The sequence below is a fragment of the Pleurodeles waltl genome, chromosome 7 (genome assembly GCF_031143425.1).
Source record: "Pleurodeles waltl isolate 20211129_DDA chromosome 7, aPleWal1.hap1.20221129, whole genome shotgun sequence".
NCBI classification, from domain to species: Eukaryota; Metazoa; Chordata; class Amphibia; order Caudata; family Salamandridae; genus Pleurodeles; species Pleurodeles waltl.
The window spans coordinates 76,353,896-76,377,708 of NC_090446.1; the positions used below are offsets into that span (position 1 = coordinate 76,353,896).

The 23,813-nt window shown below is 48.9% G+C and overlaps 1 protein-coding gene across 2 annotated transcripts in view; it reads right to left on the bottom strand.

The window, feature by feature from the left end:
- Positions 1-23,813, bottom strand: part of LOC138303675 (alpha-2-macroglobulin-like protein 1) — a 599,538-nt gene that overhangs the window by 128,264 nt on the left and 447,461 nt on the right. For both annotated transcript variants that reach the window (XM_069242992.1, XM_069242993.1), the window contains exon 27: positions 19,948-20,022. In XM_069242992.1, coding sequence (XP_069099093.1) covers positions 19,948-20,022 — 75 coding nt within the window. The remainder of the gene's footprint in view (positions 1-19,947; positions 20,023-23,813) is intronic.

A 23,813-nucleotide genomic window follows, 5' to 3' on the forward strand; every position in this document is an offset into this window, starting at 1 on the left:
ACCCACAATATAACACCTCCAGGAGAACAAATTGTCCATACTCAGGAGAAGTTCTGGCTCTCTTGGCCAAGGGAGCTATAGAAAGGATGCTGGTGTCAGAGATTGAGACTGGCTGTTACTTCTCTTACATTCTGGTGCAATAAAAAGGATGGGGCTCTCCATTATATCCCTGATCTACATCCTTTGAACTTCTTCCTCTGAAAGGACAAGTTCAAAATGCTCCAATTGGCCTAAGTTCTGTCTGCCCTTGACCCAGAAGACTGCATGGTGGCAATAGGTCTGCCTATTTCCACATCCCTGTCCTGCAGTACCACAAATGCTACCTGCAGTTTCAGGAAAGCCAAGAAAACGAAAACGATCAATTCAATTAGTTCCCCCTTGGCCTTACCAGTGCACCACATGTGTTCACAAAGGTGAGGATGGTGGTGGTAGTCCATGTACAGAGGTTGGAAATACCAGTCAATATGTGCCTCAATGACTAGCTACGGAATATGGACTCACCTCAAACAGCTGGTGTGCCAGTCTTGGACATCTGCCAGCCTGCTACATGGGCGTCCCTCAAAATGTTCATGAAGTGCCTGGACAACCTGGCGTAGCAAGATGATCATTTATCCTGCTCTGTCCTGCAGCATATTCCTGGCCTGAGAAATTCAACAGACCCACCACCTAGGGAAGTATGCTTTGGTATCTATTCACAGGGTAAGGAATCTGCAAGTCTCTATCAGAAAAACAAGTTGCTTACCATCAGCAATGCCTTTTCTGGTAGATACTATATTTAAACACAGATTCCTCATTGACCCTCCTCCGTGTTCTATGGAATTGATTCATACAGCCCATTAACTAGATGTCAATCTAGAGATCTGCATACTGGCATTTTCATTTCTATGGGCGCCGAGTCCAATGGCGTGGACAGAGATCAGAAAGAAACTGAAGGCAGCGTGTGGAGGTGGGGCAGGTATAGGGCCCTGATGCCACATCCAGGGCAGAACAATCTGAGGCGGAGCCACATGACACCCCTTTATAGACATAGGGGGTTATTCCAACTTTGGAGGAGGTGTTAATCCGTCCCAAAAGTGACGGAAAAGTGACGGATTTACCACCAGCCGTATTACGAGTCCATTATATCCTATGGAACTCGTAATACGGCTGGTGGTATATCCGTCACTTTTGGGACAGATTAACACCTCCTCCAAAGTTGGAATAACCCCCATAGTGTGAATTGCTATCAAACAGCTTCTGATCCAGTCTTGTGCGTAGAGAAATTCACAAGGTGTGGAATCCGTTGCTAGATAGAGTCCCTACCAGAAAATGCATTATCAAAGGTAAGTAACATGTTTAGTTATGTGATGCCAGTTTTTCTCTAACAAAAACAGAAGATTATAAATTAAAGTGTGTAGACAGAATTTGGATTTCAGATAAAGGTGGTCATTCTGACCTCGGCGGTAAAAGGCGCTTACCGCCAGTCAGAAGACCGCCATAATCCCGCCGCGGTCGCGGTTAACCTCCTCGGTCATTCTGACCCGCATCAGCCAAACCGCCGAAAATCCGACATCCACAACAGACCGCCAGGCCAGCGGTCGGCGGAAAAGTGGAGACGACCAAACCTCCACCGTCACGCCAACAGAAATACGCCCATGCCATTCTGACCCACGAATCCACGCGGCGGTCTTTCAAACGCGGTATTCCATTGGCGGTACACACCGCCGCGGTCAGAATACCCATAAACGAACAAAACCCAGCCACATTGGCCCATTCGAATTTCACACACCAGATACACATACACACACCACTCCCACACACACAACACAATATAAAACACACACCCACATCACCCACAAACCCCTACGCCCAAAATTTGGACACCGAGACATACACAGACACCACTGCATAGCCTATAGATAACCATCACACAGAGGCACATCACAACATCACCCACACCATCTCCAAACACTAAACAACACACACCCCACCCAACATACACACCCCTCCATGGCACCCCAAAGACACCCCCGCTTCTCTGACGAAGAACTCAGGGTCATGGTGGAGGAAATCGTCCGTGTGGAGCCACAGCTCTTCGGCACACAGGTCCAGCACACCAGCATTGCCCGGAAGATGGAGCTATGGCAAAGGATAGTCGACAGGGTCAACGCTGTGGGACAGCACCCCAGAAATCGGGAAGACATCAGGAAGCGATGGAACGACCTACGGGGGAAGGTGCGTTCCATGGTATCCAGGCATAACATCGCCGTGAACAAGACTGGCGGCGGACCCCCACCCCAACCCCCAGAATTTACAGCATGGGAGGAACAAGTCTTGCACATCCTGCATCCTGACGGCCTCGCAGGAGTCGGCGGAGGAATGGACTCTGGTAAGTCGAATCTTCAATACTTCTTCCCCCCCACCTGCATGCCAACTCATACCCCCACCCTCATCCCCATCCTCACCCCCACCCCCAGCACACCTATTCCCTGCCAATGTCTCACCATCACAACCCACACATCCCAACACCTAGGCCTGCATGCGTCCACTAAGCATGGACACCCATCACCAAAGCATGCCCACTGCATATACACATCCCCCCCACAAGCCACCCTCACCAAAGCCCCCACACACGAATGCCAGCAATGGGGGACACGGGAACCCACACATTCACCCATATGGCACACACTGAAACTATAACCATACCTCTATACCCCTGCAGGACCCGACCGCCACCACACCGCCACGGAGGGTCCAGAAATCTCCACAACCCCCTCCCAAGAGGCCATCAGCGATGACAGCAGCTCTGTCGACCTGGAGCCTGATGACCATCCCGGACCATCGGGGACCTCGGGACAGTCGGTTCCCCACAGACAGCCACAGGCCACACCAGACCCAACCCCCTCTGGGAACACCAGCACAGCTCCCACCCAGCGGGCCCATGCCTCTGTCTCCAGGACAATTCAATCAGCGGTGTGTCTACCACTACAGGGCACCCAGGATAACCCACCACCCCAACAACCACAGGGACCTGGGGGCAGTGGTAGTGGGCACACCGTCCAGGGGACAGAGGCCCAGGGAAACACGGGAACTGGGAGGGCAGCTGTGCGACAGGGGGGGGAGGGGCCCAGGGAACCCACTCTCCACGAGGCCCTCACCACCATCATGGGAGCATACAACCGTTCCCAGGAGATGATGGCGACGGTACTGGCCAGGTTCCAGGAGATCCAGGTACTGCAGGAGGAACATTATCGGGGGTACAGGGAGGACATCAGAGCCATCAACTCCACCCTGGCCACCATGGTAGGGCTGCTGAAAGATATCCTCGACACCAGGACGGACACTCTCCAACAACAAAGGGCCCCTGCCACTAGCCTCGAACAAGAACTGCCAACCACCTCCGCCGGCGCTAGTGGACAGGAGGCCCCCGCACAACAGCAGCCCACCAGAACCCCACCTCCTGCAGGAGAAGAACCACCCCGCAAGAGGGCCCTGAGATCACGCAAGAAGACAGAGTAGGATGTCAAGACCCCCGCCAGCAAAGGATACCACCTGATGTCATCCCACTGTCCCACATTGTCACCCTGTCCATCCTTGAACTGCCCCTGCTCCATCTCTCCACAGGCCTACGGACAATGCACCTGTGTGACTGTAACTCTGGACTCTGCCATGGACATTCCTTCACCATAGCCCCCACCCACTTGAAACCACCCATCCCTTTTTGAGCACTTCAATAAACACCAGTTTTGCACAAAACTATCAGGAGTCTGGCTGTGATTTCAAAATTTTGTATTAGACATGACAGTGCCAAAATGTTCATGTACATAGTGAAGTCAACAAACCGCTGCCACACAGCTGTAGTCCATGGGGAAACGAAGCACAGGACACGTAGTGGGTGCCACAGATCTGAAATAGGAAGGGAAAACCCACAACTCAGTCATCATACACTGGGGCAAATAGACAGGCAGCAGAGAGGCCGGAGAGTAGTTTACATTTTCATAAAAATCTTTGAATTGTTACCTGTGTCCTATTGGAAGTACTGTGCAATCACTCTGTCCCTGTTGTCTGTTTCAGCCCCGTCGTCTTCCTCCTCGTCACTCTCCACAGGTTCCACAGCTGCCACAACACCACCGTCTCGACCATCCTCCTGCAGGAAAGGCACCTGGCGTCGCAAAGCCAGGTTGTGAAGCATGCAGCAGGCCACGATGATATGACACACCTTCTTTGGTGAGTACATTAGGGATCCACCTGTCATATGCAGGCACCTAAACCTGGCCTTTAGGAGGCCAAAGGTGCGTTCGATCACCCTCCTAGTACGCCCATGGGCCTCATTGTACCGTTCCTCTGCCCTGGTCCGGGGATTCCTCACTGGGGTCAGTAGCCACGACAGGTTGGGGTAACCAGAGTCCCCCAATAGCCAGACACGGTGTCTCTCTAGCTGTTCCATCACGTAAGGGATGCTGCTATTCCTTAGGATGTAGGCGTCATGCACTGACCCAGGGAACTTGGCATTTACATGCGAGATGTACTGGTCAGCCAAACACACCACCTGGATGTTCACAGAATGGTAACTTTTTCTGTTCCTGTACACTTGTTCACTTTCTCGGGGGGGAACTAAAGCCACATGGGTCCCATCAATGGCACCAATGATGTTGGGAATATGTCCAAGGGCATAGAAATCACCCTTCACTGTAGCCAATTCGCCCACCTCAGGGAAAACTATGTAGCTCCTCATGTATTTCATCAGGGCAGACAACACTCTGGACAACACCTTGGAAAACATAGGCTGGGACATCCCTGAAGCAATTCCCACTGTTGACTGAAATGACCCGCTTGCCAAGAAATGGAGTACTGACAGGACCTGCACCAGAGGGGGAATCCCTGTGGGTTGGCGGATGGGGGACATCAGGTCTGGCTCCAGCTGGGCACAAAGTTCATGTATAGTGGCACGGTCAAGCCGGTAGGTCAGTATAATGTGGCGTTCTTCCATTGTCGACAGGTCCACCAGTGGTCTGTACACGGGAGGATTCCTCCTTCTCCTCGCCAAACCCAGCGGACGGTGCCTAGGAAGGACAACATGGAGCACACAGTCAAGCAACCCACAGGTACGTACTCACAGCTTGCACAGTAAACGATTGTGTATGCAGTGAATGGCGTGTATGAGTGGCTATGCAAGGCCTAGGCCTGTGTGACGCAGTAGAAACTAAGCCATGTGGGCCCTTGAAATGGCGGCTGCCTGACCTGTGAAGTGTGACAATGGGATGTGAGGTCAATGCGCTGGCGTGGCACACCGCGGCGGTCGAAGACCGCGGCGCGAAGCGGCATTGGTTAACATTGAAGCCTATGGGTTTCAGGAGCCAATGGCGAAGGGCGCCGGCGGTGGCGGTACGCACCGCCGCGGTACGCACCGCCGCGGGCGTGACCGCCATTTTCTATCTACTTAATCACTCGAGACCTGAACTTTCACAGGAGAGGACCTATACTGCAAGTGCTGCTGTGACCTCGGTCTGGAAGGGACAATGGCTGCTGCGACTGGGGAAAGGGCCCCTGCCTTCACTGGAGAAGAGTTGGAGTTACTTGTGGATGGGGTCCTCCCCCAGTATGCCCTACTCTACGGTCCTCCAGACCAACAAGTGAGTGAATTTCAATATGTATTTGTGGCCACTGGCTGGCTTGGGGGGCTTGGGGGGACATGGCGGGGCTGGGGGGCACATGGCGGGGCTGGGGGGGACATGGCGGGCTGGGGGGACATGGCGGGGCTGGGGGGGACATGGCGGGGCTGGCAGGGGGCATGGCGGGGCTGGCGGGGGCACATGGCGGGGCTGGGGGGCACATGGCGGGGCTGGGGGGGACATGGCGGGGCTGGGGGGGACATGGCGGGCTGGGGGGCACATGGCGGGGCTGGGGGGCACATGGCGGGGCTGGGGGGGACATGGCGGGCTGGGGGGCACATGGCGGGGCTGGGGGGCACATGGCGGGGTTGAGGGGCACATGGCGGGGCTGGGGGGCGGGGGGCCACTGCCAACGATAACACAGACAAACTTGAACTTGGTATTTCTCCCTCCTTGTACGTGTCACATAGGTCCGCGCCCAAGAGAAGATCGGGATTTGGCGTGCCATCGCCAAGGACGTACGGACCCTGGGGGTCCACCATCGACGGGGCACCCACTGCCGCAAGAGGTGGGGGGACATCCGACGCGGGACGAAGAAGACCGCCGAGTCTCTGCTGAGGATGGCCTTCCAACGTAGGCGGGGTGCCAGCCATCAATTGACCCCCCTGATGTTCCGGATCCTGCGGTGGCCTACCCTGAATTGGATGGGCGCGTGAGGGCAGCACAGCAGACACAAGGGGGTGAGTACAAGCACAATCTGCTCTGTTGGCGCGCAGTGGAGGTGTCTGGGTGGGGGAGGAGGGCTGTGGGTCCCCCTAGGCCAGGGCGAGTTCTGTAGGCTAGGCCCCTCCGTAAGCCCCTGTGTCCCCCCCCCCCCCCCTCTTCAGTAGTGTGCCAGTACAGCCATCCCTGGGCCTGTGTCATCTAGGTGTGCAGTTGTCATCTCTAGGCGTGAAGGGCATGTTCCACGTAGCGGACCCCAAGTGCGCAACTCAGTGCAGGGGGCATCTGTGTCTGTCATGTCCGCCAACGGTAGCGGTGATCCATGCACTCAAAGTTTCTTTATTTCTCTCCCCCCCTTTTTATTTGTCATTCTGTGCTTGTGTGCATCAGCATCATCAGGCGGAGGAGAAGTGGCATCGGGGCAGGAGGGAGCTGCATCTCACATGGCCCAGGAGGGCCATGCCACAGAGTCAGACTGGACCAGTGAGACGGAGGGCGAGGGGAGCTCCACAACGGGGACGCATGGAGACCGCAGCGACACGGACACGTCCTCGGAAGGGAGCTCCCTTGCGGTGGTGGCAACATCCGTGCCCCCCGCACTTACAGGTACAGCCGCCACCCAGCGCACCAGCTCTGCCCTCCCAGCAGCCCCTCAGCGTTCGCCCCGTGCCCGCTCGCACACCAAGGCGGGCATCTCCTTCGCCCCAGGCACCTCAGGCCCTGCCCCAGTTACCCCTGCTGCCCTCAGTGAGGAGGTCATTGACCTCCTGAGAACGCTCATTGTTGGGCAGTCTACCGTTTTGAATGCCATCCAGGGGGTGGAGAGGGAGGTACATCGCAGCAATGCATACCTGGAGGGCATTCATTCGGGTCAGGCTGCCCAACACCGATCGTTCAACGCTCTGGCCTCAGCACTGACGGCAGCCATTGTCCCTGTCTCCTGCCTCCCTCTACTAACTCCCTCCTCCCAGTCTCCTGTTCCTCTGCCTGTCCCACCCACACCATCAGACCAGCCTGCACACACCTCAACACCCAAGAGCAGCTCATCCAAACATAAGCACCACAGATCACGCAAGCATTCACACAAGCAACATCCAGATGCAGACATGCCAACAGTCACTACCACCTCTGTGACCCCCACCTCCTCGTCTCCCTCCTCCCTCCCTGTGACGTCTCCACTCACACCCTCATGCACCCCACCATCAGCCAGTGTTTCCATCACCAGCACACCCTCCAGTACAGTCCGCACACGTGCAGTCACCACCCCCACTGCCATGTACACGTCCCCTGTGTCCTCTCCCACTGTGTCTGTCACCCCCTCTTCCACACCACACAAACGCAGAACAGCCATCCACATCACAACAGCCTCCCGCTCCTGCACCTGCACCCAAAGACAGCACACTTGACTCACCTACAACCACATCCTCTTCCTCCACCCCCATACTCACTGTACCTACCACTCTCCATTGTCCCAAGAAAATTTTCCTCTCTGCTATTAACCTCTTTCCTGAACCTGAGCCCCCCCCTCCATCTCGTAGAATTAAAAAGAGCACCTCAGCCACCACCAGCCCTGCAGCACCCTTGACAAAGGTGCAGGGGTTTTGGAGTCCCCCAGCTCACAGGTCCGGATCCTCGCCCAGCAGCAAGGGGACAAGCAGCCCACCCCCTGGGAAGAGGAGCAGAAGGCGGAAGGGCCGGCGCAGGAGCCCTGACTCACCATCCCCCAAGGACACTACCCAGCCACCGTCACCAACCACAGCTCAAAAGGGAGGAAAGGGCCACAGACCCTCAGGGAAGGAGGGCAAGGGCAGCAGGGCAGAGAAGTCAGGCAGCAGGCCCGCTGCCCAGGGAGGACCCGTCACAGCTGCCAAGGAGGACCCCACAACCCCCATTGCCGCTGACCAGGGAGGACCCAGCCCAGCTGGCCAGGAGGGCCCCACCACCACCATTGCCGCTGCCCAGGGAGGACCCAGCCCAGCTGGCCAGGAGGGCCCCACCACCACCATTGCCGCTGCCCAGGGAGGACCCAGCCCAGCTGCCCAGGAGGGCCCCACCACCCACAGCCCAGGTGGGCATTGAAGGAGCCCCATCCCCGCTGCCCAGGAGGGCACCACCAGCCAATGGGCAGATGGCCATAGAACGATCGCCGTCTCAAGAACCGCTGAACTGGGCCCCGCCGTCTCAAGCACCGCTGAACTGGGCCCCGCCGTCTCCAGCACCGCTCCGCTGGGGACCGCCGTCTCAAGAACCGCTGAACTGGGCCCTTCAAGTCAAGCACCGCTGAACTGGGCCCTTCAAGTCAAGCACCGCTGAACTGGGCCCCGCCGTCTCAAGAACCGCTGAACTGGGCCCTTCAAGTCAAGCACCGCTGAACTGGGCCCTTCAAGTCAAGCACCGCTGAACTGGGCCCTTCAGGTCAAGAACCGCTGAACTGGGCCCTTCAAGTCAAGAACCGCTGAACTGGGCCCCGCCGTCTCAAGCACCGCCGAACTGGGCAAGCACCGCCGAACTGGGCAAGCACCGCTGAACTGGGCAAGCACCGCCGAACTGGGCAAGCACCGCCGAACTGGGCCCTTCAAGTCAAGCACCGCTGGCCCTTTGGCAGACGTGGCAGGGCAGGACCTGTCTCGGGCAGGGCTGCAGGATGTACTCTGGGCACCATCCCTCCTCCAGTACCAGTGGAGTCTGTTATGGACTGTTGAGACTGTGGCTTGGCACTCCCCAGGATGGCCCAGTGGGCAGGCCACCCACTGTATGTACTGTTGAGACTGTGGCTTGGCACTCCCCAGGATGGCCCAGTGGGCAGGCCACCCACTGTATGGACTGTTGAGACTGTGGCTTTGCAATCCCCAGGATGGGCCAGTGGGCAGGCCACCCACTGTATGGACTGTTGAGACTGTGGCTGTGCACTCCCCAGGATGGCCCAGTGGGCAGGCCACCCACTGTATGGACTGTTGAGACTGTGGCTTTGCACTCCCCAGGATGGGCCAGTGGGCAGGCCACCCACTGTATGGACAGTTGAGACTGTGGCTGTGCACTCCCCAGGATGGCCCAGTGGGCAGGCCACCCACTGTATGGACTGTTGAGACTGTGGCTTTGCACTCCCCAGGATGGGCCAGTGGGCATGGAGTCCCCTCGTGGATCTGGCGTCGTGTATTCAAGTGGCTGAGGTGCCCCCCCTTCCATTCCCCCTGAGGTGCCTGTCCTTTTGACAATCTGATGCCCCTGCAGTGTTCTCTCCGTGGAGTTCTTGTTTTGGGACTGGGCCTTGCCCATTTGCTCAGGACCCCGTGGTCCACGGACAGTCGGTGGACTACTGATAGTAGCTGTAAATATTGTGTACATAGTTTATTTATTTATTTAACATTTGGCTGGCCATTTTTCAATATATCCGCCTGTTTGATGTCTATTCCTTTGGTCTTTGCATTATTTCGGAGGGGGGGGTTTGGGGGTTGTAACAGTGATCTGTTGGAATGCATTGATGTGTGTGTTGTAGTGGGTGTGGGTGGGTGGGTGTGTGGCCGTAATTTTTTCCCTCCCCTGTGTCGTAGGTGCAGTACTCACCGATGTCTTCCGCGCCGCCGGGCGTGCTCCTGGAACAGGAGCAGGTATAGGAGTGCGGGGAGGACCTGTAACTCGGGTTCCATGCTGTCGGGATTCCGCGTGGAGTGTGTGGAGGTGAGCGTTTTCCCGTTTGTAGTCTGTTTCCGCCGTGTTTTTATCGGCGGGGCTCCCGCCCCGGAAAAGGTGGCGGATTGGTGGGTCGTGATCGGGTAGGCGGTACATTGTCTCCCGCCGGGCTGTTGGCGGTGACCGCCAGGCTGTTTGTTTGTACCGCCGTGGCGGTCGGAGTGTTGAAGCGGCGGGCTCTGTTGGCGGTAACCGCCAGGGTCAGAATTCCATTTTTTGGACCGCCAGCCTGTCGGCGGTATGGCCGCGGCTTTAACACCGACCGCCAAGGCTGGAATGAGGGCCAAAGTGTACACCAGGTACATTAGATTGCTGGAAGTGTGCTGTGCTAATATGAGTTGCTACGATTTTTAAAGTATGTGACAAGGGGATATAGAATACATGGAACGTGCTAAGAAAATGGTACATAGGAGATATGGCATGCAGTGGGTTGCATAGAGGGACTATGAATTGCACAGTGGTTGCACTGAGCAAAGAGAATATGAATTACAATAGTGAGTAGAAAAGATTGAGTAAGAAGGGGATGGGAAATAAGTTTGGAACGTTAAAAGGTATGCCAAGAGGTTAAGGGAAGAGGTTAAGGGCTCAGGAAATTTGAAACAAGAGCTGGAAATGCACTGATGAGGTGTGGTTTGCAAAGATACTTTTTGGTGACAGCATGAGTGCCTAACGGATACGAATTTTAGGGTCTGTGAAAAGGGGATGTTGATTCCAATTTTGTATAGAGATTATACTGCCAACAGATAATATTTGTGCTGCAGGGATTGTAGGGCAAAGATGTGGGATGCCAGAATGAAACATGCTAACAGAATGCAGTATTTTTTCAGCGAGTGTGAATTGAAAATACTGCTTGTAGGAAATGTGTAAATACAATTGCGGCTATTCAAGTTAGTCATGTCAATTTATTCTTACACTTTTAAGTAACTTACCGGTCACCATTTATGAGTGTAAAGTTACTCAAAAGTATTGACTTACATACTTTCACTCCCTGATACAGGGGATAAAGCCAAATTTATGAGTGTAAGGTGCTACTTCAAATAAGGAGCAGTAGTAAGATTAGCAATGCATGCATATGGCCAACCACAGACACTGCAACACTGCAAAACCTTTTCTTTAAAAAATAATGGAAGCATGGACTTTAAATGATAACCACATAGGAAATTAGGAAATAATGAATTATATATATATCCATCACTTGTTGTTTTTGCATTTGTCGCCCTAAGTGGGAAGGGTATGCCCAGACATGGGTCCCGTGCTTCCCATGCCACTGGATTCAAGTTAGCCCGGCTGATGAGGGGTGAAACCCCGAAACCGGTCCCAGGATGCTTGTTTCCAGTCCAGGGAAGACCTGGCCTAGCAGTTCGGGCTGGACTGTTCCCATGGGGAACAGGGTCAAGACTGATTTGCATATGGCTGGGTCCAAACTGGAATGGCATGGGCAGCAAAAAAACGATGGATTTAGGCCCAGATCACTGTACTGGGGGTGAATGTTTGACAATGTTCAGCATTCCGTCCATCACTTGTTGTTTTTGCATATATATATATATATATATATATATATATATATATATATACACACATATATATATATATATGCACATATATATATAGTTGTGCATGGAAAGTTTAGACACCACTGCAGCCCAAACCGCTGAACAGAATTACACCAAATTTGGTAGGAAGGTAGCTCTTGGTCCAGAAACATGCTTTTTGTTATTTGGTGTGAATCCATTCACTAGTTTTATAGATGTTGAAAGGAGTCCAAATTTGTGTATTTAGGTGCATAAATAATTTGTGAATTCTGCGCATCTTCTGCAGAGATCTGATTTTGGGACTCAGACTCAGCTGAGTCCCAAACAAAGAGATAAAAAATAATGAAAAGGGGGCAGGGTATAAATACCCTGACCCCCCAGCCCTAGCCGTAGGCCAGGGCCTACAGCTAAGTCCCATCATGCATGGCCGAAGGCCGTGCGTGGCATGTAGTTTGGTGGATATAGGAGGTTAGATGCAAGGTCTGGCTGCAGGGACAAGGCCACGACTAGGCCGTGCAGCCAACCCACACCACGCATGGCCGAAGGCCGTGCATAGCGAAGGCTTGGGTGGTTATAGGGGAGACTCATGTCCTTGCCATGCACTGCTATATACCCCAGATATTACAGCACTCATGACATCTTTTATAACACTATTGATAATGTCACTGTACTATTTCTAGTAGAATTATTGATGAGATAACTGTGCATGGTGGGGGCGCGAATTATAATTCCCTCAGTACACGAGATATAGTTACTTAAATGAACACTGTTGAGTATGTCCGCAACAAAAAAAAATCATGTGGTGCAATTATGTTGAAAATACTTTTATTAAACTTGGGTTGGGTATCTATTGGTCAGACCCTTTTCATCTCCCAAAAAATGCCATGCAGGTCGTAAAGGATGTGTATTGGCTAAACCTACAAGTAGAAACGTTAGCAGAGGTGCCTTCTTCCTGTATGACAGACAGTTTTCTATCAGTTCAATGCCACTATGAATTTCAGCATTACATGGATTTGATTTGATCTCCTTTAGCACGTGCACTTTACATTAGATTTAGATTAGGATCTCTACCACTACATGAAAGACACTCAGATTTATGTCCAATGCGATGTGGAATTGCTGAGTGCCCTGCCCATGTTTTATTTCATTGTCCCGCCTATTCCAAACAGAGGGTCCGTTGGATCATACCACTTTGCAGATCCATGGGTCTTAGGAACCGGCCCTTAGCCCTTAGAATGTGCAAAACAAACCCTTCTGGGACTGTGGCATGCACATTGGCAACATTTTTAGAGGCAATCTGGCATTCTAGAGCAAAGTCTTTGAGGGGTAATTTATAATGTATTATATCAAAGTTGATTTGAGGGTGGAGTCGCAGCCCAAAAGTTTAACCTTTTATAGATAGTTTATGAATGAGAATTGTTACATTGAGAATATGAAATATGTTTCTCTCGTGAGGTTACGTTTTTAATACTTGGTTATAAACTCAAATGTATTTATATTACAATGTATATGTATCCCTGTATTTCTATTCCTGTTTTAGATGTTGCTTATGCTATGCAGTGTCAATTGGATGTTTGAAATTATTAGCCAAAGAATTTTTTTCTCTGTTGTTCTCTGTTTTTATATTTACCATAGTGTTTTGTAAAATGTGCTTTTATGGTATTTTTTTACTGAAATAAAGCTGAACTTGAACTCAAAGTATAACAGCTGAATTTCTATGGTTTTGGTTTTGTAGGTGAATATATATATCTATATACATATATATATATATATTTATATATATACACATGTATATATATATATATTATTTATATATATATAGATATACACAAACACACACACACACATATATATATATATATATGTAGTGAGTGGACGAGCGAGAGACAGATATATTTATAGAAAGATATAGAAATATATAATATGTCTAACATGTAATTTAAATAAATTGTAATCAATGCTATATGTACACTTTTGGAATGTTTACTATATCACACATAAATACAATTTTTTTACGTTAGGTGGTTTTTAAAAAATAAATCTCACAAAAATAATATTAGTCCAATGTGTTTAGATTTATAATATATTTAATTAACAATTAAAGTTAAAATTAAGTTAATAGTGCTGTATCATTTTTATTTTGTTTTACATGTGAAATAAATATGTTATGTTGTTTTGTTAAAACATGCCATAAAATATTTTAATGATTTTATCTAAGTTTTTTCAAACTTTTCCTAATAATTTACCAGCAGGCGATCTCTGCCCTGGTGAGGAGTTTCATCTGAATAATACAATATTGTCACTTCTGAAATTGTGGACATACAACTTTAACATATTTAGTAACTGTTGTCCTAATTAGAGTGTCTTGTAAGGGAATTTAGACACGGAGGCTAGACTATATTGTACCCATTAACTGTGAATTTATTGTAAGGCAATACGTAGTCCAAATCATGATTTACACACAGGCATATGGCAATTTTGTGTGTCGAGCAACTTATATTAATTCATTATATGATCTGTTGTTTTTAGATTTTGAGAAATTTCTGATGCAATCATGATATTTGATCAATATATTTTATACTGTTTGGTGTAGTATTACTTAAGGAACTCTTCATTTTAAAATGTATTTAAGTGGGAGACCAAACAACACATACTATTTGACAAAGAGGATCCATGGACAAAACGTGTTATGTGCAGTGTGCCACATTTGGTGCCGCAAATTAATAAATGAACCCAAGGAGCTGAATGACATGTTTTGTTTCTCTGTCCAGAAAGGTGTAATGAGGAAAAAGAGCTCTTCATTTATTTCAAATGTTGAAGAAAAAATTTAATTATTTTGATTTTGTTAAATTAAAATTATTTTTTCTGAAGATTAATTTAAAAAAAGTCCTACCTAACGTAAAAAGTATATCTATTATGTAATGAAACCTATGAAATGTGTTTATAGAATTAAAAATAAGTAATTTATATGTGAATTAAAATTATAGTCACATTGCTTTTTAAATTACAAAAGCTCATTCAAATTTTTGAAAATAAATTAATACATATGCTTTAGTTTTAGACAATATTTTAATATTAAATTAAATGTATTTATATTTTTATCTAGTTTAAATCAATTAAATTAACATTATTTCCTATGGGGGTTTATTTTAAGTCCCTATCTCCATTACTTACTATGAGAGAGTGTGGCAGTACCAGTGGTTGGCCAAGTGTGGTGCTGGACTTTCTCCAGGTCTGAAGAGGAGTACATGTACTACTGTTTGGATAGTCTTTGGCTGTTTTGCAGACTCGGCCTCCCATAGGTTGGCAAGTAAATAAATTAGATAATGATAATATCTGTTATTCACATTTCCTCGAATCGGCAGACACCTGGCATTGAACACTATTAAAACACCACTTACCTTAGTGCTCATTTTTATAGACCCGGACTTACTTTTCATCATCAGACTTTAACCCAGAACATGAGAGAGAAATGCAGAAAAGGGAGAAAGAAGGATAAAGAGAAAGATATGAAAACATTAACAAAGGGAGAAAGCAGAGGTAACAAAGAGCCTGAAGAGTGAGGTAAAAAGGCAGGAAGGAAGGTGGAGGAAAAGGGCATGAGTTGGAATGAAGACTACTCAGTCCCGGTGGTCCCCTGAGTAGAACTTTGGACCCCTGTAATTTAAAAAATAATAAGCACTGGCTGCAGGTAATTTCCAGCGAGGGTAAAGATAACAGGAAGTATGGATAGAAGCTATAGATTGCATGATGTGGTCTGAGATGGTGTGTGTTGCAAAGAAAACAGGCTACTTCAGACTTGCAAAGTCACACATTGCCACCGTGTGTCACACAATATCAGCTCCCTTCACACGGTCACCTGCGGAAGAACCAACATTACATGTTGGAAGTGTCCAAACATCTGCATTGAGTGGGTTTCCGTCTCATCTTTGGAGGCTCTGAGCACAACGTGTACATTGGAGGTTTTGAAAACAATCCAGGACATGGGAGGTAGCCTAGAAAGCTTTTCTGTTTTTTTGGAAAGCGGAGAAGTTGATAGCAGAGGTGGCAGAAGTTCCTGTGAAGTGGTTCCTGGCACTAAGCCCCACTCCCTCCAAGGCAACGCCCGCTCCCCACATAGTGAATCATTTTTGAAGATGGCAGGTCTATTATTTATTGTGCAAATTCGCTGCATAGGATGCTTCTAGGTGAGATGCATTAGAAGGCAGTTTTTCCAGGAAGCCGTGGTTTTCAGTGAGTATTTCATAATAGAATGAAAACCTGGGAGCGCGCAGAGAGGATATGGATTGGAGGGAGTGTGCAGAAATTACACTGGTTACAAACTGCACTGAGATTGCACTGTTTACAGGGATGGTGACGGGAATATGGACCACAGAGTCTGGGAAGAGGATCAGCATTTCATAGATTGCAGAAGTTGAATGTGTTCCACGAAGTTAGCAGAGCAAATATGAATTGCTGTGGACACGGTGGAAGGCACTGTTAGGAGCATGTCTTAAAGATGTGGGTTCTGCAGCGACTTTTTCATGTGGATATGGGTTGCAGGGAACAGAAAGCGAGAATATTTGTTTACCAGTGTATACAGATAGGATGCAGGCTGCAAGACCAATGCAAACCAAAGCAGGAAGTGGGTGCGTGCCAAGAGCTTGTGAATAGCTGTAAAGTACAGTGAGGATATGTGGTGTGAAGAGGATGTCAGTTTCTGCTAGATTAGCTGTAGCACATGAGAGGAAGGGAGATTTAAGGAGATGCACTTTAGAGGGATTGCAGAGATTGTGGGGTGTGTTCAGAGAACATTTAGGTTGAAGGGAACGTGAAGACAAGATACAGGCTGCAAATAATGTATAAAGTTAGGGGTTGCAGGAATTTTGAAATGTGGGTGTGGGTTGCGGTGATGAATTGTTGAAAGTAGGCAGAGGCATGAATTACAGAATTACAGAAAGTGAGTAAAGAGATCGCGGGTGGTAGGGAATGTAAGAAGAAGTTAGACACCATGGACAGTACATAAAGAAGTTGAAGATGAAAGATGTGCTGTGAGGTTGTGGGTTACAAGGAATGGGATGTGAGAATGTGGCACAATGAATGTATTGAGAGAGGATACGGGCTGTAGGGAGCTTTGGAGTGAATCTGTATAGAGGACATGGGTTGCAGTTTATGTGCAGAGACGATGTGAGTTGCAGAAATATTGCAATAAACATAGTTTTGGTTTGCAGGGAATGTGAGGTGACGATATGAGTTGTAGGAAATGTGCCGAACGTTTTTGGGCTGCCAGAGATGTGTAAAGGGCTAAAAGGAGCGTGCAGAGATGCTCTGATCTGTAGGTTGGAGCCAAAGATATTGTTGGAGGGAGTGTGCCTTGAATGCAGGATGCAGGGACAGGTGCATAGAGAAGGTGGGCTGCAGGGAATGAGATTTGCGGTTTGTTCAGAGAAGACGATGATTGCAGGAGCCACAGATGGACTGTGCAACAGAAGCTGGATTACATGTGGTGTACAAAGAGTGGGTTTCAAAGAGTGTGCACAGAGGTTGTAGGGTTCAAGACCTATGGAAGCAGGAGGGTGTTGGGGGGCAGACACAGATGACTTCATTTTGAGAGGTTGAAGGATGCAGGAAAAGCAAATAGGATGTTTTGCAGGGAGTATCCCGAAACCACATGGATTGCACGGAATGTACCGACTACATATGGGGTGGAGGGAATGTTTATGCACAACGTAGATGGCAGATGGTGTGCAAATATGAGACCCTATGGGCTGCGGGAAGTGGCACCGAGTGAGCCAGGATGGTGTGGTCTGCATGGTGCCTGAAGAGGTAGGTTGCACAGAGTGTGCAGAGAGGAGGTGGTCTGTGAGGACGGAATGCGGGGACGGTGTAGAGACTGTATGGACTGAAGGATGAGTCAAGAGCACGAAGACCACGTGGAGGGAGGCCGGAGGATACCGGTTGTAGGGTGTGTGAAGACATGGATATGGATTGCTTATAGGATGCGGTGAACACGGGTTGAGCTTGCATTTATCATAACAAGAGGGTATGGATTTAAATCCGCTTGCAGATGGGATGCGACATAGATTGGAGTGGGCAGAGACACATGGGTTACAGGTGACGTACAGCGAGGTCTGGTTTCAAGGACGTAGGAAAGGAAATCAGGTGGAGACCCCGTGGGTTGCAAGGACCATGGGAAGGCAGATTATGAATAGCGGGGGTTGCGCAAATAGCACATGGGCATAGGGGAGAAGACAGGAGCCATTGATTTTAAGGATTATGCTAACACCATGTGGTGTTGAAGAGAACGTAGAAATGGGATGTGGAGTGCAGGATGTGTACAGTGGGGACATGGATTATAGGGACAGTGCAGGATGTGTACAGTGGGGACATGGATTATAGGGACAGTGCAGGATGTGTACAGTGGGAAATGAATTATAGGGACAGTGCGGGATGTGTACAGTGGGGAAATGGATTATAGGGACAGTGCAGGATGTGTACAGTGGGGACATGGATTATAGGGACAGTGCAGGATGTGTACAGTGGGGACATGGATTATAGGGACAGTGCAGGATGTGTACAGTGGGGACATGGATTATAGGGACAGTGCGGGATGTGTACAGTGGGGACATGGATTATAGGGACAGTGCAGGATGTGTACAGTGGGAAATGAATTATAGGGACAGTGCGGGATGTGTACAGTGGTGAAATGGATTATAGGGACAGTGCAGGATGTGTACAGTGGGGACATGGATTATAGGGACAGTGGAGGATGTGTGAAGTGGGACATGGTTTATAGGGACAGTGCAGGATGTGTACAGTGGGGACATGGATTATAGGGATAGTGCGGGATGTGTACAGTGGGGAAATGGATTATAGGGACAGTGCAGGATGTGTACAGTGTGGCATTAATTATAGGGATAGTGTGGGATGTGTACAGTGGGGAAATGAATTATAGGGACAGTGCGGGATGTGTACAGTGGGGAAATGGATTATAGGGACAGTGCGGGATGTGTACAGTGGGGAAATGGATTATAGGGACAGTGCGGGATGTGTACAGTGGGGAAATGGATTATAGGGACAGTGCGGGATGTGTACAGTGGGGACATGGATTATAGGGTCAGTGCGGGATGTGTACAGTGGGGACATGGATTATAGGGACAGTGCGGGATGTGTACAGTGGGGAAATGGATTATAGGGACAGTGCAGGATGTGTACAGTGGGGACATGGATTATAGGGACAGTGCAGGATGTGTACAGTGGGGACATGGATTATAGGGACAGTGCAGGATGTGTACAGTGGGGACATGGATTATAGGGACAGTGCAGGATGTGTACAGTGGGGACATGGATTATAGGGACAGTGCAGGATGTGTACAGTGGGGACATGGATTATAGGGACAGTGCAGGATGTGTACAGTGGGGACATGGATTATAGGGACAGTGCAGGATGTGTACAGTGGGAAATGAATTATAGGGACAGTGCGGGATGTGTACAGTGGGGAAATGGATTATAGGGACAGTGCAGGATGTGTACAGTGGGGACATGGATTATAGGGACAGTGGAGGATGTGTGAAGTGGGACATGGTTTATAGGGACAGTGCAGGATGTGTACAGTGGGGACATGGATTATAGGGATAGTGCGGGATGTGTACAGTGGGGAAATGGATTATAGGGACAGTGCAGGATGTGTACAGTGGGGCATTAATTATAGGGATAGTGTGGGATGTGTACAGTGGGGACATGGATTATAGGGACAGTGCAGGATGTGTACAGTGGGAACATGGATTATAGGGACAGTGCAGGATGTGTACAGTGGGGACATGGATTATAGAGACAGTGCAGGATGTGTACAGTAGGAAATGGATTTCAGATCCAGTGCAGAGGGTGTGCAGTTAGGACATGGATTATAGGGACAGTGGAGGATGTGTGAAGTGGGACATGGATTATAGGGGCAGTGCAGGATGTATATAGTGGCACATGAATTATAGGGATAGTGCGGGATGTGTACAATGGGACAGTGATTATAGGGACTGGTCAGGATGTGTGCAGTGGGGACATGGATTATAGGGATAGTGCAGGATGTGTACAGTGGTACATGGATTATAGAGAAAGTGCAGGATGTGTGCAATGGGGACATGGATTGTAGGGACAGTGTAGTATGTGTGCAGTGGGGACATAGGTTAATGGGCCATTGTAGTATGTGTGAAGTGGAGATGATGATTTCAGAGACAGTGCAGTGTGTGTGTGTGCAGTGGGGACATGGAACATAGGATGGTGCAAGATGTGTGCAGTGGAGACATGGATTATAGGGACAGTGTAGTATTTGTGAAGGGGAGAATTGTTAAATTTTAACATCCAAACAGAAGTTCGGGCCTATTTTTTCCGCTTCCACTAGGGCCTGTGATATCAGTGCTACACTACTGGTACTCACGCTGGTTGTCTTTCCCATCTCCAGCAGGGCCGCCGTGATGTAAGCCGACAGCGAGATATCGTCATTCACTCCACCCTGAAACACGGAAGAGGAAAAGAGAGAGAAAAGATAACACCTTTAAACTACCCCCATGGTAACATGTAACGCAGGAGAGTCCATAGTCAGAATGTATCATATCTCTCCATGACAGAAGGTGAAGTACTTCTGAAAGTCAAGGGAAATAAATATGTAAAACAACCTGTGAGAAATTGGGATGTTGGTTGAAGGAGGTGTGAGCCCTTCTCAAGTGCAGGCACAATCCTTGTCAAGTTGAATCACAAAACTGTGCTTAACCCCCTAGTAGCTTGGCACAAAAAAGTCAGGCTTGACTTGGAGGTGATGTGCAAAAGTATTTATGCAACACTTAAACAGTAATAAAGTGACAACACAGTAAAAAAAAAAAAAAAGCCCACACTAATTAAGCAACATATAGTAAGTTAAAATAAAGTATTTGACACCAGAACAACAAAAATCCAATCAGTAGAAACTGAGATATTACTTTTTAAAGTTTTAAGTGAAAAATAGTGCATGAAAGATCAACTTGCCAACTGTGGACATCTAGTCGCGCATGACCAGAACAAGACCCAAAGTTATGGCTGTAAGAAATGGGGTCTCTGGTTGGCAGTCAGTTTTCACTCTGTTCAAGTAGGGACCCTCACTCCAGTCAGGTTTACACTCCTCAGACAACTCCTGCTCACCCCCTTGGTAGCTTGGCACAAGCAGTCAGGCTTATCGCAGAGGCAATGTGTAAAGGTTTTGCATCAACACACACAGTAATACAGTGAAACACCACAAAAGTACTCAACACCAGTTTTTAAAAAAGCCACTATTTATCTAAACAAGACCAAAACGACAAAAATCCAACATACACAATCAAAATTATGAATTTCTAAATTAAAAAGAGTCATAATCCATAGAAATCCATGAATGCTTTGTTTTTACACACAGTACCTGGTATGCGTCATAAATAAAGCTGCACGGGCGAGCGTGCATTGGAAAGGTAAACGATGAGTCGATTCCTGACTTGCAAGTGAGACCATGCTTTGATTCTTCTCCGGTCAGGTAGGCAATGCATAATTTTTCTGTCCTGTAGAAGAGCGATGCATCGATTTCCGGATGAGCACTCTTGGGTCCACGCAGGTTCACTGTGGTTTTGACACCCAGTAATGATGCATGCGAAATCCTGACGCACAATGGCGAAGAGCCATGATGCGTGGGTGATGTGTTGATTTCAGAAGCCGCAAGCGGGTGCTCCGTCAATTTTCCAGCTAGAATACAGGTGGTGCATTGATTTTTCATCCGCGATGCAGGTGCTGCATCGATTTTGTCACCCGCTCGCCTCCAGTGCATGGATTTTAGCTTTGGTTCCACCAGCTTCTCCTTTCAAGGACCCAGGGACTGGATAGGGCACCACTTGGCAGGGTAGGAGTCTCAGCAAGAGAGTCCAGGTGCTGGCAGAAGATGTCTTTGATGGCTCTGAGACTTCAAAACAGGGAGCAAGCTCAGTTCAAGCTCTTGGAGACACTTCACAAGCAGGAAAACACAGCAAAGTCCAGCCTTTGTCCTCTTTCAGGCAGAAACAGCAACTTCAGACCAACCCAGCAAAGCACACTCACAAGCAAAGGGGCAGTACTCCTCCTCCAGCTCTTTAGCTCTTCTGCTTGGCAGAGGTTTCTCTCAATCCAGAAGTGATCTAAAAGTCTGGGGTTTTGGATCCACTACTTATATTAATTTTTGTCTTTGAAGTAGGCAAACGTCAGAGGAAAGTCTCTGTTGTTCACAAGATCCTGCCTTGCCCAGGCTGGGCCCCAGACACACTCCAGGGGTTTGGAAACTGCATTGAGCGAGGACAGACACAGCCCTTTCAGGTGTAAGTGTGAGCTCCTCCCTCCCCATTCTAGCCCAGGAGACTCATCAGGATACGCAGGACACTCCTCAGCTCCTTTTTGTCACTGTCTAGAGGCAATTTACAAACAGCCCAACTGTCAGTCTGACCCAGATGTGGATTCCACAGGCAGGCAGAGGCACAGAATGGTTAAGCAAGAAAATGCCCACTTTCTAAAAGTGTCATTTTCAAACTGACAATCTAAAAACCAACACTACCAAAAGAAGTATTTTTAAATTGTGAGTTCAGAAACCCCAAACTCAACCCAATGCTAAAATTCAGCCGGGCAAGGCAGCCAATGGTGTCCGACGAGGATGCGTCATCATCTGGGAGCCACTGGATGATGTAGCAGCCAAGATGAAGGTGGACACCTTAGCCACCAAGAATTCCATGAGGCCAGATACCCCTTTGGCCACTGAACATGATTTACTGCTGTGGAGAAGAACACTGCGGGGACTGTCGCAAAGTCAGGCTAACTGGCAAGTGCACTGTGGGCGTATAGACAAGCAGTTTGGCCCCAGTATGCTCTCAGTTCTCAGAGACGTTTTTAGCCAAAACATTTCTAAGCCTCAACTTTTAGATTTTGGCTATCTGAAAACCTTTAGCACCACCACTAAAGGTCCCGGACTGGACAGGCACCACTTAGTAGGTTAGGACTCTCTCAAGCTAGGCCCAGGTGCGGGTTCAGTATGATTGGAGCTTTCTCTGTCCCTGAGGCTCTGATCAGGACATCAGCCAACTAGCACATTGGAGTCACTCTGGTAATCCTGGGTTCAGCAGTAGAACAGGGCTCAAACAGCAGGGCAGGCCAGCTGGATGAAGCTGCAGGCTGTGGTCTGAAAGGGCTCCATGAAGCCAGATATCTCTTGTGCAAGGAGAAGCCGAACAGGATTTGTTGCTGCAGAGGGGAACTGTCAACATCAGGACAGTGCGCGCTCTACAGGCGACAAAAATGCAAAAACACAGCCTTTATGCAAGAGCATAATTCATGCATTGTGTTTATATGCAGTATGTTAACCTTTTGCATTGCAGACTTTAACCTTGAAAAACACTATTAATGATGTTTGCAATAACTGTTCATTTGCAAAGTATTGCTGCAGGCTTACTGAGTGTGTTAGGGTGTGGTCCCTTTTTTAGGACCTTCTAGAAGCTTTCCCTGCAGCATGACTGGGTGTGGTTTGTGGGCTGGGCCAGACTCTTTATAAGGGAGCCAGCCCAGCTCCACGTGCTCGCTATTCAGAGGTCCTGGTGCAGAGCAGCAGCAACTTCCTGAGCTCCTGTTCTGGAGGCCTACCTTGATGTTCCAGGCCTGCCCCGCAATATATTGGTGATCCTTGAGCAGGGCGGTAAGGCGGAGGTCGGGCTGGGCCCCTGACCCCTTTCTCAAAGAGTCTCGAGTTTTGGGCCTACTTGTGAAACTTTCAGAGTGCATGATTCATTGCTCTCATGTAATCCTTGGCATTCAGATCGGCAACAGCTTGCGCAATCATTTCATGGCATTTGCATATTCTTGTTCGAATCGGGAGTGTGCGCGATTCATTTCCAGCATGTAAAACTCGATGTTCAGATCGGCAACAGCTTGCGCGATCATTTCATACATTTGCATATTCTTGTTCGAATCGGCAGTGTGCGCGATTACATTCCAGCATGTAAAACTTGATGTTCAGATCGGCAACACCTTGCGCCATCATTTCACGGCATTTGCATATTCTTGTTTGAATCGGCAGTGTGCGCGATTCATTTCCAGCATGTAAAACTTGATGTTCAGATCGGCAACAGCTGTGCACGGTCATTTCATGGCATTTGCATATTCTTGTTCAAGTCGGCCTTGTGCGCGATTCATTTCCAGCATGTAAAACTTGATGTTCAGATCGGCAGCAGCTTGCGCGATCATTTCATGGCATTTGCATATTCTTGTTCGAATTGGCAGTGTGCGCGATTC